General features: G+C 39.8%; 1 protein-coding gene across 3 annotated transcripts; it reads left to right on the top strand.

Annotated features, from left to right (window-relative positions):
• Positions 1 to 907: 907 nt before the first annotated feature.
• On the top strand, positions 908 to 12,648 carry LOC121542882 (carcinoembryonic antigen-related cell adhesion molecule 5). Of its 3 annotated transcripts, none has more exons than XM_045208393.1 (11): positions 908 to 1,076; positions 1,679 to 2,002; positions 6,116 to 6,400; positions 6,822 to 7,088; positions 7,857 to 8,132; positions 8,558 to 8,719; positions 9,048 to 9,165; positions 9,380 to 9,408; positions 9,707 to 9,789; positions 10,270 to 10,327; positions 12,260 to 12,648. In XM_045208393.1, the coding sequence occupies exons 1-10, from the start codon at positions 1,031 to 1,033 to the stop codon at positions 10,282 to 10,284; spliced, it is 1,605 nt and encodes a 534-aa protein (XP_045064328.1). In that variant the 5' UTR covers positions 908 to 1,030; the 3' UTR covers positions 10,285 to 10,327; positions 12,260 to 12,648. The 3 variants fall into 3 exon arrangements, with proteins under 3 accessions (XP_045064328.1, XP_045064327.1, XP_045064329.1); XM_045208392.1 differs by having other exon boundaries at positions 10,295 to 10,327; XM_045208394.1 differs by lacking the exons at positions 9,380 to 9,408; positions 9,707 to 9,789; positions 10,270 to 10,327; positions 12,260 to 12,648 and having other exon boundaries at positions 8,558 to 8,810; positions 9,048 to 9,134.
• The last annotated feature ends 1,481 nt before the right edge of the window (positions 12,649 to 14,129 follow it).

Below are 14,129 nucleotides of genomic sequence, written 5' to 3' on the forward strand. Positions count from 1 at the left end.
AAAAGAGCTATGGATGCAAGAACTGACCATCCATGATATCAAAAGTGTAGTTTTAACCATGTTTTGAGGCTATATAGTGTTTAATTACATTTACTTTGATCATAAACATTGGAGTAAAACAAGCTTTTGGGATCTGATGGGGAACGACAGTTGAACTAAGCTCATGAGGCATGTATAAGTGATATTCTTTAAGAATCAATAAGTACATATCATTAACTTATAAGTCCCAAAATGGATGTAGAAGCTGTAGATTGCCCCTTTTAAGAGGGACAATTGATCTAAAAACTGAGAAGTAAGCAGAGAAACGTGTAATGGACATACATATTCAGTTTTTGATCACTTTTATAGAGCTACCTTTATAAAAATAAAAATAAACATTTTCAGTATTCACAAATGTACCATATGAATGGCATTATCTCTTCACCTTTGTATTTCGCCTGATATTAGTGACATTCCCATAAGTATTTGTCAATAATGTATATTTTGTATCTATTTTATATTAAGAATAAATTATATAATATTGACTCCTGATGGTGGTGGTTAGTTATAGGATATGTAGTCCCTCCTACTGAGGAAGCATCTCAAACAAACCTATTTTCTATCTAAAGGTACAATCTTCTATTTCTATAGCCTAAACCTGATACTGTTTGGTGGGGCTGGAGAAATGTAGTCACTGTCAAATTCAGGGTTTGAAAGTTGTGTTTTAACAATGATGGATTATCAAACTGTTTGCTTTACTAAATACCTCAACACCAAAGTCCAGCATTGTTGTCTATATAATCAGCATAGTATTATACCAGTAGAGGGCAACACTGTATGACAGGGAAAATCTCACACAGCTTCCTTATTGAAGCGTCATTGCAGATTATTCATTTGTTCCGTTGTGCTGCAGTATCACTTATGAAGACATTTTAAATCAATTTGTATAATATTTTGATCACAAAGCAAAGAGTCTGGTATTACTGAATACCCTTATTATTTGTTTGGACATATTCAATCTGAATCACCAACACATGTTACATCAGGAGAGATGGAAGCAGCTACTGTAGTTTCTCTCACCATGGCAGTACTTTCAGGTAAGTCTTTACCTGGCCTTCTCCACAGACACACATAAGTAGGCCTAGTTGGGCTTGATAAGGTGACGCCATAATGTCAATAAAGATGCCTTACGTTAAACAAATCTAATTAGCTCTTCATAAGGCCCATAATAATTATAATGTTTGATGTAGCTAATGTAATGATGATGATGGTGATGATGTGCAAGCCTAAAGGGGTAATCTGCGATTGCTCCATACATTTCTGGACTTTTAAATTGATGAGATACTGTATAGCCATTGATTCTAGAAGAATATAACTTATAAATGCCTCATAAGTTTAGTTCAACTGTGTAACCCCATCAGAGGCCAAAATACAAGCTTGTTTTACTCAATTGTTTGTCAATTGTAAACCAACATATCTACAAACATACATTTGGGGTGTGGTGAGTGTGAGGGGTTGCAGCATAACACTACTCCCACTGCTTTGGTGTCCCTCTTACAGTGAGTGTACCCATATTCAGAAAACACTCATGTTTGAACCAGCTGAACTTTGCTCTTCTGAAATCTGATATGTCTTTGATTACAGCATTTTGTGTTTGTTTTGGAGACATGATAATCATGCCCTGTTATTGTTTCCTCAGGATATTGTGCTGGTCTAGGAGTGCTTCCACCTGGACCCGTGAATGGAACATTGGGAGGAAATGTGATTTTCAAAACCACCATCAATCCAACCACACTTAGTACAATTGCCTGGACCTTTGGTGATCCCCCTGTTTCCATTGTTGACTTTCTCATCTCTGAAGGTCCTGTGACCGGAGTGGGATATGTTGGTAGGATCAGTCTGGACAATAGCACTGGATCTCTGGAGCTCAGGAAACTGACCCTGAATGACAATGGAACATACAGAGTGAGCCTAAGAAAGGCTGGTGTTATTCAGGTGGGAAATACGTCACTGAATGTTTATGGTGAGTTCCAAATGTTGCAGGGTAAGCTATGTATATAAAGTTACGTTCACTAACGTTACGTTCACGCAGGGCAATATTTTGAGAACAATTGTCACAATGCGTGGTTAACTGCACCGTCAGTGTTTTCTTTGATCAAGTGTCAAACTAGTTAAGACGATCTAAGCAAGGCTGGCTGAGGTCCCTAAGGTTGAGATACCGTATGAAAACAACTGCTCACTCATTTAGGTCAACTACCAGTTCAGGGTCAACACCTCGCGTTTGACATGGGTTTGATTATTATTCCAACATAGGCTGAACACAATTTTCTTTAATTTTGCAATTTACCTTTTGAAATGGTATGTTCTCGTTTTTTTCACATTTTATAAGAGCATTCTTCGTAAGTTTTACCTAGGTTATCTACTTTTGAAAGTATGCTTCTACTTTGAGAAGACATTTTGATTTTCTAATTATTTTTTAGAATTCCATGCATTTCCGGCAATGAAACATGTGACATGCCAAATTACTATAAAATAATGTTGCAATTTACTATGAATTGGTCAACTTGAACTCTTTTGCAATAGGGTGGTGCAGTAAGAGGAGATCTTTCTAGAGCTGACTTGTCATCACTGGTCAGTTGGGGCTGTTGTGAACAAGGTCTTGTAGCGGACGAATGGACAGGGGCGTGAACCCGGGTCACTGGCAGGATAGGAAAACACCCTACACATTGTTCCAATAGGGTTTCCCCAGTGGGAAATGTAATGTGGCTTATTAGCTAAGATCACTACAGTAGCTTATCCTCCAATCTGGCAGACATCGACAGACGAGAGACATCTCATCCCGGATTCATTGTGTGTTTGCAGTGTGCCAACAATGTGAACGTTGCTACCTCATGTGGCGGAGAGTGGAAAGAGTCAATAGAACACAATGCGAGCCAGGTACCTGGTAATTACTAGCATGCCTAAACCTGACCATGCCTAACTTTACCCTAACCTTAACCTTAACTACTTGCTGGCATGCCTAAACTAAATATGTGCAAATACACATTATGTGAAAATACACAGTGAATCTGCAAGGAATTGTTTAACTATGCTCGAATCAGTATTATTATGTGTCTGTGCTTTTGTAGAGCACCACAATGCAGTGTTTTGTAAAACATGGCCATCAGATGTTCTGAGTTGTAATTTTAGAACTGAGTGGCTGCAGATCCGAATTCTCTGGAACCCTCTTCAACAGCTAAAAGTCTGTGGCTTCTGCGCTTGTGCGGGATTCTCAACTTTACACAGTCTCTGCTCTACTCGTTCGGCTGCCTAGAGAACAGGCCACTCATGGCAAATTTGTTAGGTTACAGCCTTATTCTAAAATTGATTAAAAAAAAAAAATTCCCTCATCAAATGTCAGATACCCCATAATGACAAAGCAAAAACAGATTTTTAGAAATGTTTGCTAATTTATAAAAAATTAAGAACTGAAATATCACATTTACATAAGTATTCAGACCCTTTACTCAGTACTTTGTTGAAGCACCTTTGGTAGCGATTACAGCCTTGAGTCTTCTTGGGTATGACGCTACAAGCTTGGCACACCTGTATTTGGGGAGTTTCTCCCATTCTTCTCTGCAGATCTTCTCAAGGTCTGTCAGATTGGATGGGAAGCATCGCTGCACAGCTATTTTCAGGTCTCTCCAGAGATGTTCGATCGGGTTCAAGTCCGGGCTCTGGCTGGGCCACTCAAGAACATTCAGAGACTAGTCTCGAAGCCACTCCTGCGTTGTCTTGGCTGTGTGCTTCGGGTTGTTGTCCTGTTGAAAGGTGAATTTTCGCCCCAGTCTGAGGTCCTGAGCGCTCGGGAGCAGGTTTCCATTAAGGACCTCTCTGTACTTTGCTCCGTTCATCTTTGCCTCGATCCTGACTAGTCTCCCAGTCCCTGCAGCTGAAAAACATCCCAACAGCATGATGCTGCCACCACCATGCTTCACTATTGTGATGGTGCCAGGTTTCCTCCAGACGTGATAATTGGCATTCAGGCCAAAGAGTTCAATCTTGGTTTCATCAGATCAGAGAATCTTGTTTCTCATGGTCTGAGAGTCTTTAGGTGCCTTTTGGCAAACTCCAAGTGGGCTGTCATGTGCCTTTTACTGAGGAGTGGCCTGATTGGTGGAGTGCTGCAGAGATGATTGTTCTTCTGGATGTTTCTCCCATCTCCACAGAGGAAGTCTATAGCTCTGTCAGAGTGACCATCGGGTTCTTGGTCACCACTCCACACATTTCTTGTTAACAAACTATAGTTTTGGCAAGTCGGTTAGGACATCTACTTTGTGCATGACACAAGTACATTTTCCAACAATTGTTTACAGACAGATTATTTCACTTATAATTCTCTGTATCACAATTCCAGTGGGTCAGAAGTTTACATATGCTAAGTTGACTGTGCCTTTAAACAGCTTGGAAAATTCCAGAAAATTATCTCATGGCTTTAGAAGCTTCTGATAGGCTAATTGACATCATTTGAGTCAATTGGAGGTGTACCGGTGGATGTATTTCAAGGCCTACCTTCAAACTCAGTGCCTCTTTGCTTGACATCATGGGAAAATCTAAATAAATCAGCCAAGACCTCAGAAAAACAATTGTAGACCTCCACAAGTCTGGTTCATCCTTGGGAGCAATTTCCAAATGCCTGAAGGTGCCACATTCATCTGTACAAACAATAGCACGCAAGTATAAACACCATGCAAATCAATCCCAGAACAACAGCGAATTACCTTGTGAAGATGCTGGAGGAAACAGGTACAAAAGTATCTATATCCACAGTAAAACGAGTCCTATATCGACATAACCTGAAAGACCGCTCAGCAAGGAAGAAGCCACTGCTCCAAAACCGCCATAAAAAAGCCAGACTACAGTTTGCAACTGCACATGGGGACAAAGATCGTACTTTTTGGAGAAATGTCCTCTGGTCTGATGAAACAAAAATATAACTGTTTGGCCATAATGACCATTGTTATGTTTGGAGGAAAAAGGGGGTTGCTTGCAAGCCGAAGAACACCATCCCAACCGTGAAGCAAGGGGGTGGCAGAATCATACTGTGGGGGTGCTTTGCTGCAGAAGGGACTGAAGCACTTCACAAAATAGATGGCATCATGAGGAAGGAAAATTATGTGGCTATATCGAAGCAACATCTCAAGACATCAGTCAGGAAGTTAAAGCTTGGTCGCGAATGGGTCTTCCAAATGAACAATGACCCCAAGCATACTTCCAATGTTGTGGCAAAATGGCTTAAGGACAACAAAGTCAAGGTATTGGAGTGGCCATCACAAAGCCCTGACCTCAATCCTATAGAAAATGTTTGGGCAGAACTGAAAAAGCGTGTGTGAGCAAGGAGGCCTACAAACCTGACTCAGTTACACCAGCTATATCAGGAGGAATGGGCCAAAATTCACCCAACTTATTGTGGGAAGCTTGTGGAAGGCTACCCGACACGTTTGACCCAATTTAAACAATTTAAAGGCAATGGTACCAAATACTAATTGAGTGTATGTAAACTTCTGACCCACTGGGAATTTGATGAAAGAAATAAAAGCTGAAATAAATAATTCTCTCTACTATTATTCTGACATTTCACATTCTTAAAATAAAGTGGTGATCCTAACTGACGTAAGACAGATAATTTTTACTAGGATTAAATGTCAGAAATTGTGAAAAACTGAGTTTAAATGTATTTGGCTAAGGTGTATGTAAACTTCCGACTTCAACTGTATATGTTTTAATAGAGACAAGCTAAAAAATAAGTGAAAATGGACAAATTATCCAATGGATTGTTAATTTTCGGGTTAAAAAGTAGTGCGCCATGTCTCAATCCTTGTGAACATCATGGGTAAGCTCTGGGCATCGTCTTTCAAACAAATGACAAGCAACATCTAGCCACGTTTTATATGAGAGCTAAAAGCATTGTGTGGGTAGCATTGCTGTTTTCAGGTCACTGTTAAAATGTCACAAAATTGCTTTTAAATAAACTTCTGGATGAACTTCTGGTGGTTGTGGCATTATGGCTTTAGACACCGTGGAACACCTTGCTTTAGACACAGGAATTTGTACTGACACAAACACCTTGACAGATGTCATCTACTCTCACCCACAGAGACCATTTCAAACGTGACTCTGAGGGCCAACGTCATTGATCTAGTGGAACTGAATGACACTGCCATTTTCACCTGCTCTGTGTCCTCTGGCTCCTCCCCCCTCTCTTACCACTGGCTGAATGGCAGCTCTGAGGTCACAGCCAGATATGGAATTCAGCTTGGTGATGGAGGCCGTACTCTCACCATAGCCAATGTGACCCGGTATTACCAGGGGCCATACAGGTGTATTGTGGCCAACCCCGTCAGTAGTGAACCCAGCCAGAATCTAACCCTCACCATCAGCTGTGAGTCTCTAACCTGCATATCTAACTTATCTACATGCATTTATGTAAACGTTGTTTACCTTTTACCATGTAGTTCACGTACAGTACTGTAGCCATCTCTTGATTTTGCTTCCTGCAGTACCTGTCTGCATAACTGTAACTGCTTAAGAATAAATACACATATTGCTAATAACATCAGATTCTTAGGTTACAGCGTTATTGCCTGTTCTGTATATCATTAACACCTGCTTATGAAAGCAGTCCTGTGACATGTCTTAATGTTTTTTTAATTTTATAATTTCATCCTTTTGCCCCTAAGCTGTTGCGTATATTTCCATTGAATCCAGCCTCCCTACTGTATGACACATCTTAAATGGGGCACTTGAACATGGTCTAGAAAGTATATTTAATGTTGGTGTTAAACATGGTCCATTCATTGCAGATGGACCAGAAAACCCAATAATGAAGGTGACCCCTCTAGATGTGCTGTATGGATCAGGGTCAACCCTTACTCTGTCCTGCTCCTCTGAGTCCAGTCCTCCTGCCCAGTTTCAGTGGGCTCTGAATGGAACACTGCTGTCCAATCAGGGACCAGAACTCAGGCTGGAGAATATCCAGGCCAGTCAGAGTGGTAGCTACAGCTGCTGGGCCCATAATACCAGAACCCTGAGGTATCAGACATCTGAGCCCTATGACATCACTGTGCTGGGTAAGTGGTATAGAGGAGATGGAAATGGAGAACAGTCATGGAAGGAAAGAGAGAGACTGATTCTGGGGTGTCATGGCTGAACTGACTGAAATGTTTGTGAGGTTTGCGCTCCAGTCCTAGAGACACCTTTTTCCTTTTCCTTCCAATGTGTACATTTGGACGGGTAGCCTTCTTCTCTATGTAGTAGAACAGATAGTCTCTTTCAACAGAGATACAACACATGAAAAGAGAGATCTATGAGTGGAATGTGAAACAAAGCAGATGGCATTGGATTATTAGCTGATACTGTACTGAATACTGTATATGGGTTATTCCAAGCAGGGTTGGTTGCTGTGGTTGCGAGGACATTTTCTGTATGAGCATTGTATGTAGTAGCTGGCCACTGCTCTGTCATGCAGTGAGGAAAAAGCAAACCACATAATCATCCCTTTGTTACCATTCAATGGCCTTGTGAATAGTTTCCATGTGAGGAGGATGAACAGATAATGAAGGAGATGTTGTCTTAGCTTTGAGATCTCTTACACATCGATTAGACTTCTAACCTTAATCATTCATTCACATTTTTCATATACCGTGTGCAGGCCTACTTTATCATTAACAAACTTTATAGTGTTGCATGTCATTATTCATTTCACGTGTGCTCATCGTGTCTTCAGGAAACTGTTACTGTTTGACAAGATAATATACTATCTACATTATAATATAGACTACAATCTGTATTATCAAACCAACCTATCTGATTCATAATATAACCATTATCCTTCACAGATCTAATATCTGGTGCTATCATAACAACTTCCCCAAATCCTCCAATCATCGAGGGGAATTCTGTCACCTTAACATGTGATGCTTCTGGCTCCATCATCAGCAGAGAGTGGATGAAGGATGGTCAGCTTCTCTCTGCTGGTGGCAACATGATCATCTCTGAGGATAAGAGAGTGCTGTCCATAAACCCTGTGAAGAGAACAGACAGTGGAGAATACCTGTGTAGAGTCAGCAACCCCATCAGCACCGCTGATGCTAAACACGATCTCATTGTAAACTGTAAGTAGGCCTACTCTGCTATAAACCTGGGGTTACAATTACTGTGTTTTAACTGCTGTTGTTTCTTGCATTAAAATCTGACAGTCACAGTGTAAATTCTGGATATGCAAGATATTACAGAGTAAATCTATGGATATATACAGGGGCGCAACATTCACTGAGGACGGGGGGGAGATGTCCTCCCCATTTTTGTCCCCCAAAGTTTTATTATTGGAATGTGATACAAAACCTGGCGGGTGTGCTTTAGGACCATGTGGAAGCCTCTGAGCGGTTAGGTAGACTGTTTGGAGTGTTTATCCCCACTTCTAAAACCAAAGTTGCGCCCCTAAATATAAATAACAGTTTGAGTGTGTAACATCACATTGACTACCAACTAACAAACACATGGCTACCTCTAATTGGAACTGGTGATCTATGTGTTACAGATGGACCTGATGGTATGGAAATCAAGGGTCCAACTGAAATAAAAGTAGGACAGAAGTTTACATTGACCTGCTCTGCTGACTCCAACCCCCCTGCTAGTTACACCTGGATGCTCAATGGAACAGAGATACCTGGACATTCACCTGAGTTCACTAAAGAGAAGAGTGAATACTCTGACATTGGGGATTACACCTGTACAGCAACAAATGATGTCACTAGAAACAAAACATGTGGTCCATAAACTGTCAGTAAAAGGTAAAGTTAGCTGAAGCTTTGAAGACAATATGAGATAGTAAATAGATAGTAATTACATTTTCGATGCAAGATTATTTACTCATATATTACTTTTGCATTCCAAACTTGTTTTCAAATAGTGTCTTTAGTTGTCGTTGTTGTGTTGTAATTGTTACCCAGATGTACTGTATTGTGCAGTACTTCCTGTTCACTGTGTAGCCTTTCATCTCTGCATGGTTCTTTCTCTGGTCTCTGCAGTGGAGGACTATTTATCACCAGGTCTGCCTGCTGGTGCCATCGCTGGTATTGTGATTGGAGTATTGCTGGTTGTAGGAGGGGCAGTTGGTGTTGCAGTGTTCTTCATCAGGAAAAATGGGTGAGTAAAAAAAACTTTTCAGTCAAACAAGTGTATTTTCTATCACTTCAGTTAATAGCAAATGTAGGCTCTGTTTTCACATAGATTAAAACTGGTCACAAAGAGGGCCTGGTTGTATTTCAAAAGCACTGTAAACTGTCAAAAGCATGTAATATTCTGTTCTTATAATTTTCTAAATAGCAACCTTTCAATGTTTATTTCTTGTTTTATGTAGAACCAATGCTGAGCCAATGCATCAAGGAGGTAAGCATACTGTATCTCCAATCTTACAGGTTGCTATGGTATATCTAATCAATAATGGTTTTAAAATCATTGTTTACTCTACATGTATGTTTAGTGAATTAGCAGACACTATTATCAAGAGCGACTTACAGTTTCCACAAAGAAATTAAATGGATTCAGACAAATTACATGATATAGTACCACTATGACTTAATAATGTAACCACTAATGCTTAATAATGTAATAATGCTTATGCAAACAAATGCAGACAAGATAGCATCCTCTATACAACCCTTTACTATTTGTCTATCTCTTATAGGCTCTCAACAACCAGTATATGAGGACCTATCACCTGTATATGAGAACACAAGACAAAATCAATCTCCACCTCTACCCCTGACAGTAAGTAAGCCCTGGTCACCTGGGATGTCTCTGCATGTCTGTATTCTACTACAGTCGTACTGTAATAAACCAGATGAATTTGCTTAACAAAAAGTTATGTATGCAATGACTGTTTGCCTATGAAAGTGTTATCCATGAAGTTTTAGTTTTGACTTAATGACAGCTATACAGTCTCTGGCCTATTTAGGTTATTAATTAACATATGATCGCTGTAAAAGTTTATTTAGGACTTTGAGGTTTCTTATTTTGTCATGGCAACTCAGTGGAGGCTGCTGAGGGGAGGACGGCTCATAATAATGACTGGAATGGCATCAATGGAATGGTATCAAACACATCAAAGATGTGGTTTCCATGTGTTTGATATCATTCCATTGACTCCATTCAAGCCATTAATATGAGCCGTCCTCCCCTCAGCAGCCTCAACTGTGGCAACTGTTGGTGTGGCTGTTGACTTCTATGTACTGCCTTTTTAAATTTAAGCTTTATCCCAAATAATGAAATGCAGGACTTCAAGAGTACATATGATACTAGGATAATGGTAAGTTTGTGCTAGACCACACGGTGACTGTAATACTGTAAAAACAATTGATTTACACTACCTGTCAAAAGTTTTAGAATATCTACTCATTCCAGGGTTTTTCTTTATTTTTAATATTTTCTACATTGTAGAATAATAGTGAAGATATCAAAATGATGAAATAACACATATGGAATCATGTAGTAACCAAAAAAGTGTTAAACAAATCCAAATATATTTATATTTGAGTTTCTTTAAATAGCCACCCTTTGCCTTGATGACAGCTTTGCACACTCTTGGCATTCTCTCAACCAGCTTTTCCAACAGTCTTGAAGGAGTTCCCACATATGCTGAGCACTTGTTGGCTGCTTTTCCTTCACTCTGTGGTCCGACTCATCCCAAACCATCTCAATTTGGTTGAGGTCGGGAGATTGTGGAGGCCAGGTCATCTGATGCAGCACTCCATCACTCTCCTTCTTGGTAAAATAGCCCGTACACAGCCTGGAGGTGTGTTGGGTCATTGTCCTGTTGAAAAACAAATGACAGTCCCACTAAGCCCAAACCAGATGGGATGGCGTATCGCTGCAGAATGCTGTGGTAGCCATGCTGGTTAAGTGTGCCTTGAATTCTAAATAAATCACAGACAGTGTCACCAGCAAAGCACCCGCACACCATAACACCTCCTCCTCCATGCTTTACGGTGGGAAATACACATGCAGAGATAATCCGTTCACCCACACCACGTCTCACAAAGACACAGCGGTTGGAACCAAAAATCTCCAATTTGGACTCCAGACCAAAGGACACATTTCCCCCAGTCTAATGTCCATTGCTCGTGTTTCTTGGCCCAAGCAGGTCTCTTCTTTTTATTGGTGTCCTTTATTAGTGGTTTCTTTGCAGCAATTCGGTCATGAAGGCCTGATTCACACAGTCTCCTCTGAACAGTTGATGTTGAGATGTGTCTTTTACTTGAACTCTGTGAAGCATTTATTTGGGCTGCAATTTCTGAGGCTGGTAACTCTAATGAACGTATCTTCTGCAGCAGAGGTAACTGGGTCTTCCATTCATGTGGCGGTCCTCATGAGAGCCAGTTTCATCATAGCGCTTGATGGTTTTTGCGACTGCACTTGAAAAAACTCTAAAAGTTCTTGACATTTTCCGGATTGACTTTCAAGTCTTCAAGTAATGATGGACTGTCATTTCTCTTCACTTATTTGAGCTGTTCTTGCATTAATATGGATTTGGTATTTTACCAAATAGGGCTATCTTCTGTATACCACCCCCTACCTTGTCACAACTCAACTGATTGGCTCAAACACATTAAGAAGGAAAGAAATTCCACAAATTAACTTTTAAGAAGGTACATCTGTTAATTGAAATGCATTCCAGGTGACTACCTCATGAAGCTGGTTGAGAGAATACCAAGAGTGTGCAAAGCTGTCATCAAGGCAAAGGGTGGCTATTTGAAGAATATAAAATATAAAATATATTTTGATGTTTAACACTTTCTTGGTTACTACATGATTCCATATATGTTATTTTATGGTTTTACATTTACATTTACATTTTAGTCATTTAGCAGACGCTCTTTTCCAGAGCGACTTACAGTTAGTGAAAACATTTTTTTTTTTATACTGGCCCCCCGTGGGAATTGAACCCACAACCCTGGCGTTGCAAACGCCATGCTCTATCAACTGAGCTACATCCCTGCCGGCCATTCCCTCCCCTACCCTGGACGACGCTGGGCCAATTGTGCGCCGTTTTGATGTCTTCACTATTATTTTACAATGTAGAAAATAGTAAAAATAAAGAAAAACCCTTGAATGAGTAGGTGTTCTAAAACTTTTGACCGGTAGTGTATGTGTTATATGTTAAATGGAATTTATGCCGTATTATAGCTGATAAATGGAAGTTAATGTTCCTTTCTTTTCTCCCTTACCTTCAATCTAACAGTAAGAGAAGTCAATGGAAAATACCTCCATTCAACCACCATTCTCCAGTGAGTTCCATCATCAACACATAGAACACCTGCATGATAACACCCAGTGTGGATCTGTAATATAATGCACATAATCAATGCATTTATCTTATATTTGATTGTCTGCTTTATTGTGTAGTTTGTTATCAAAGTATATAAAACATTATATACTGTAAATTTGCAATATGAAGCGTAATGTGGGTTCTGTAATGCTTTATTGTGTAGTTTGTTATGAAAGTATATAACACATTATGTACTGTAAATTTGCAACATGAAGCGTAATGTGGGTTCTGTAATGTTAACAATGTAATGTAAACAGTCATTATAAGTATTTACAGTACACTGTATTGTGAAGTGTGTAGCCTTTAGTTTATTGCTTTTCATGATGAATGATTAATTAAGATTGACATCTATTTCTCCATCAAGTCTGTTGTTCTTCGTCTCATGTGTGACCAGTAATATGTTGATATGACCTGATGACATTCAGTTAATTCATTCCTACAAAGCTGGGTGTTGGTTCTAAGTGATCAGTGATGTAGTGGAGGGTATACACAGGTATATGCCATATACCCACTTATTTTTCAGTGGGCATTGCGTATACTCACTTCTTAAACCCCACTGATACCTATCAAAGAAGTGTATTGGAGGTATACACTGTATCAATAAATAGGGCTGATGGGACAGATGGGAATGTTTAGCTTAAAATGTTGATAAACTATTATTTCTTCACATTTTAGGTGCAGCAATGTACACTTAAGTGATAATGCCCTCGAAGCCAGTGTTTGGAGGATATATTGGCACGGGTACCAATATGTCCTCCAAACACCGGCTTTGAGGGCATTATCACTTTTATACAACGGGTTACCAACATATTCAAATAATGATTGACATATTTTCATTAAAAACATTCTTTTATTTATTCATACTATTTCATCCTTTCACAAGATATAGACCCGACACAAATCTAGGGATGCTACCCAAGCCGGCTGGTCATTCGTGCTATCGGTTCTGTTGTTAGAGACGCGACCCAGTCGTTCAGTCTTTTCGTTCTGTATCTATGGACGCAACCTAGTCGTTCGTTCTAAATGTTCCATTGCCATACTGGCTGGCAACGTTCTTATCCCTTGCTTGCTAGCTAGCCAACTATGGCTAACTTACAGTCACGTCAAAAAGTGCAGCCAGAATAACAGCAAAGTAGCCGCATTTGCACTTGTTTAAGCTGTTTTCTAGTGGCATTTATTTGGATACAGCTAATGAGGCGCCATTTTGCCTGGCATAGAAAATGTGTTCACTCCTCAGGACACTGTTGTTCAGAGGAGCTAGCCAACAACACAGCTAACACAATCACTTCAAACTGAAGCTGGAAAGACTGCAAACTAGCTGCATTTCATTTCGTTTTACCTTTTTTCAACTGACATTTCTTTGTATATACAGTGGGGAAAAAAAGTATTTAGTCAGCCACCAATTGTGCAAGTTCTCCCACTTAAAAAGATGAGAGAGGCCTGTAATTTTCATCATAGGTACACGTCAACTATGACAGACAAAATGAGGAAAAAAAATCCAGAAAATCACATTGTAGGATTTTTAATGAATTAATTTGCAAATTATGGTGGAAAATAAGTATTTGGTCAATAACAAAAGTTTCTCAATACTTTGTTATATACCCTTTGTTGGCAATGACACAGGTCAAACGTTTTCTATAAGTCTTCACAAGGTTTTCACACACTGTTGCTGGTATTTTGGCCCATTCCTCCATGCAGATCTCCTCTAGAGCAGTGATGTTTTGGGGCTGTCGCTGGGCAACACAGACTTTCAACTCCCTCCAAAGATTTTCTATGGGGTTGA

The sequence above is a fragment of the Coregonus clupeaformis genome, chromosome 28, assembly GCF_020615455.1.
Source record: "Coregonus clupeaformis isolate EN_2021a chromosome 28, ASM2061545v1, whole genome shotgun sequence".
Classification (NCBI taxonomy): Eukaryota; Metazoa; Chordata; class Actinopteri; order Salmoniformes; family Salmonidae; genus Coregonus; species Coregonus clupeaformis.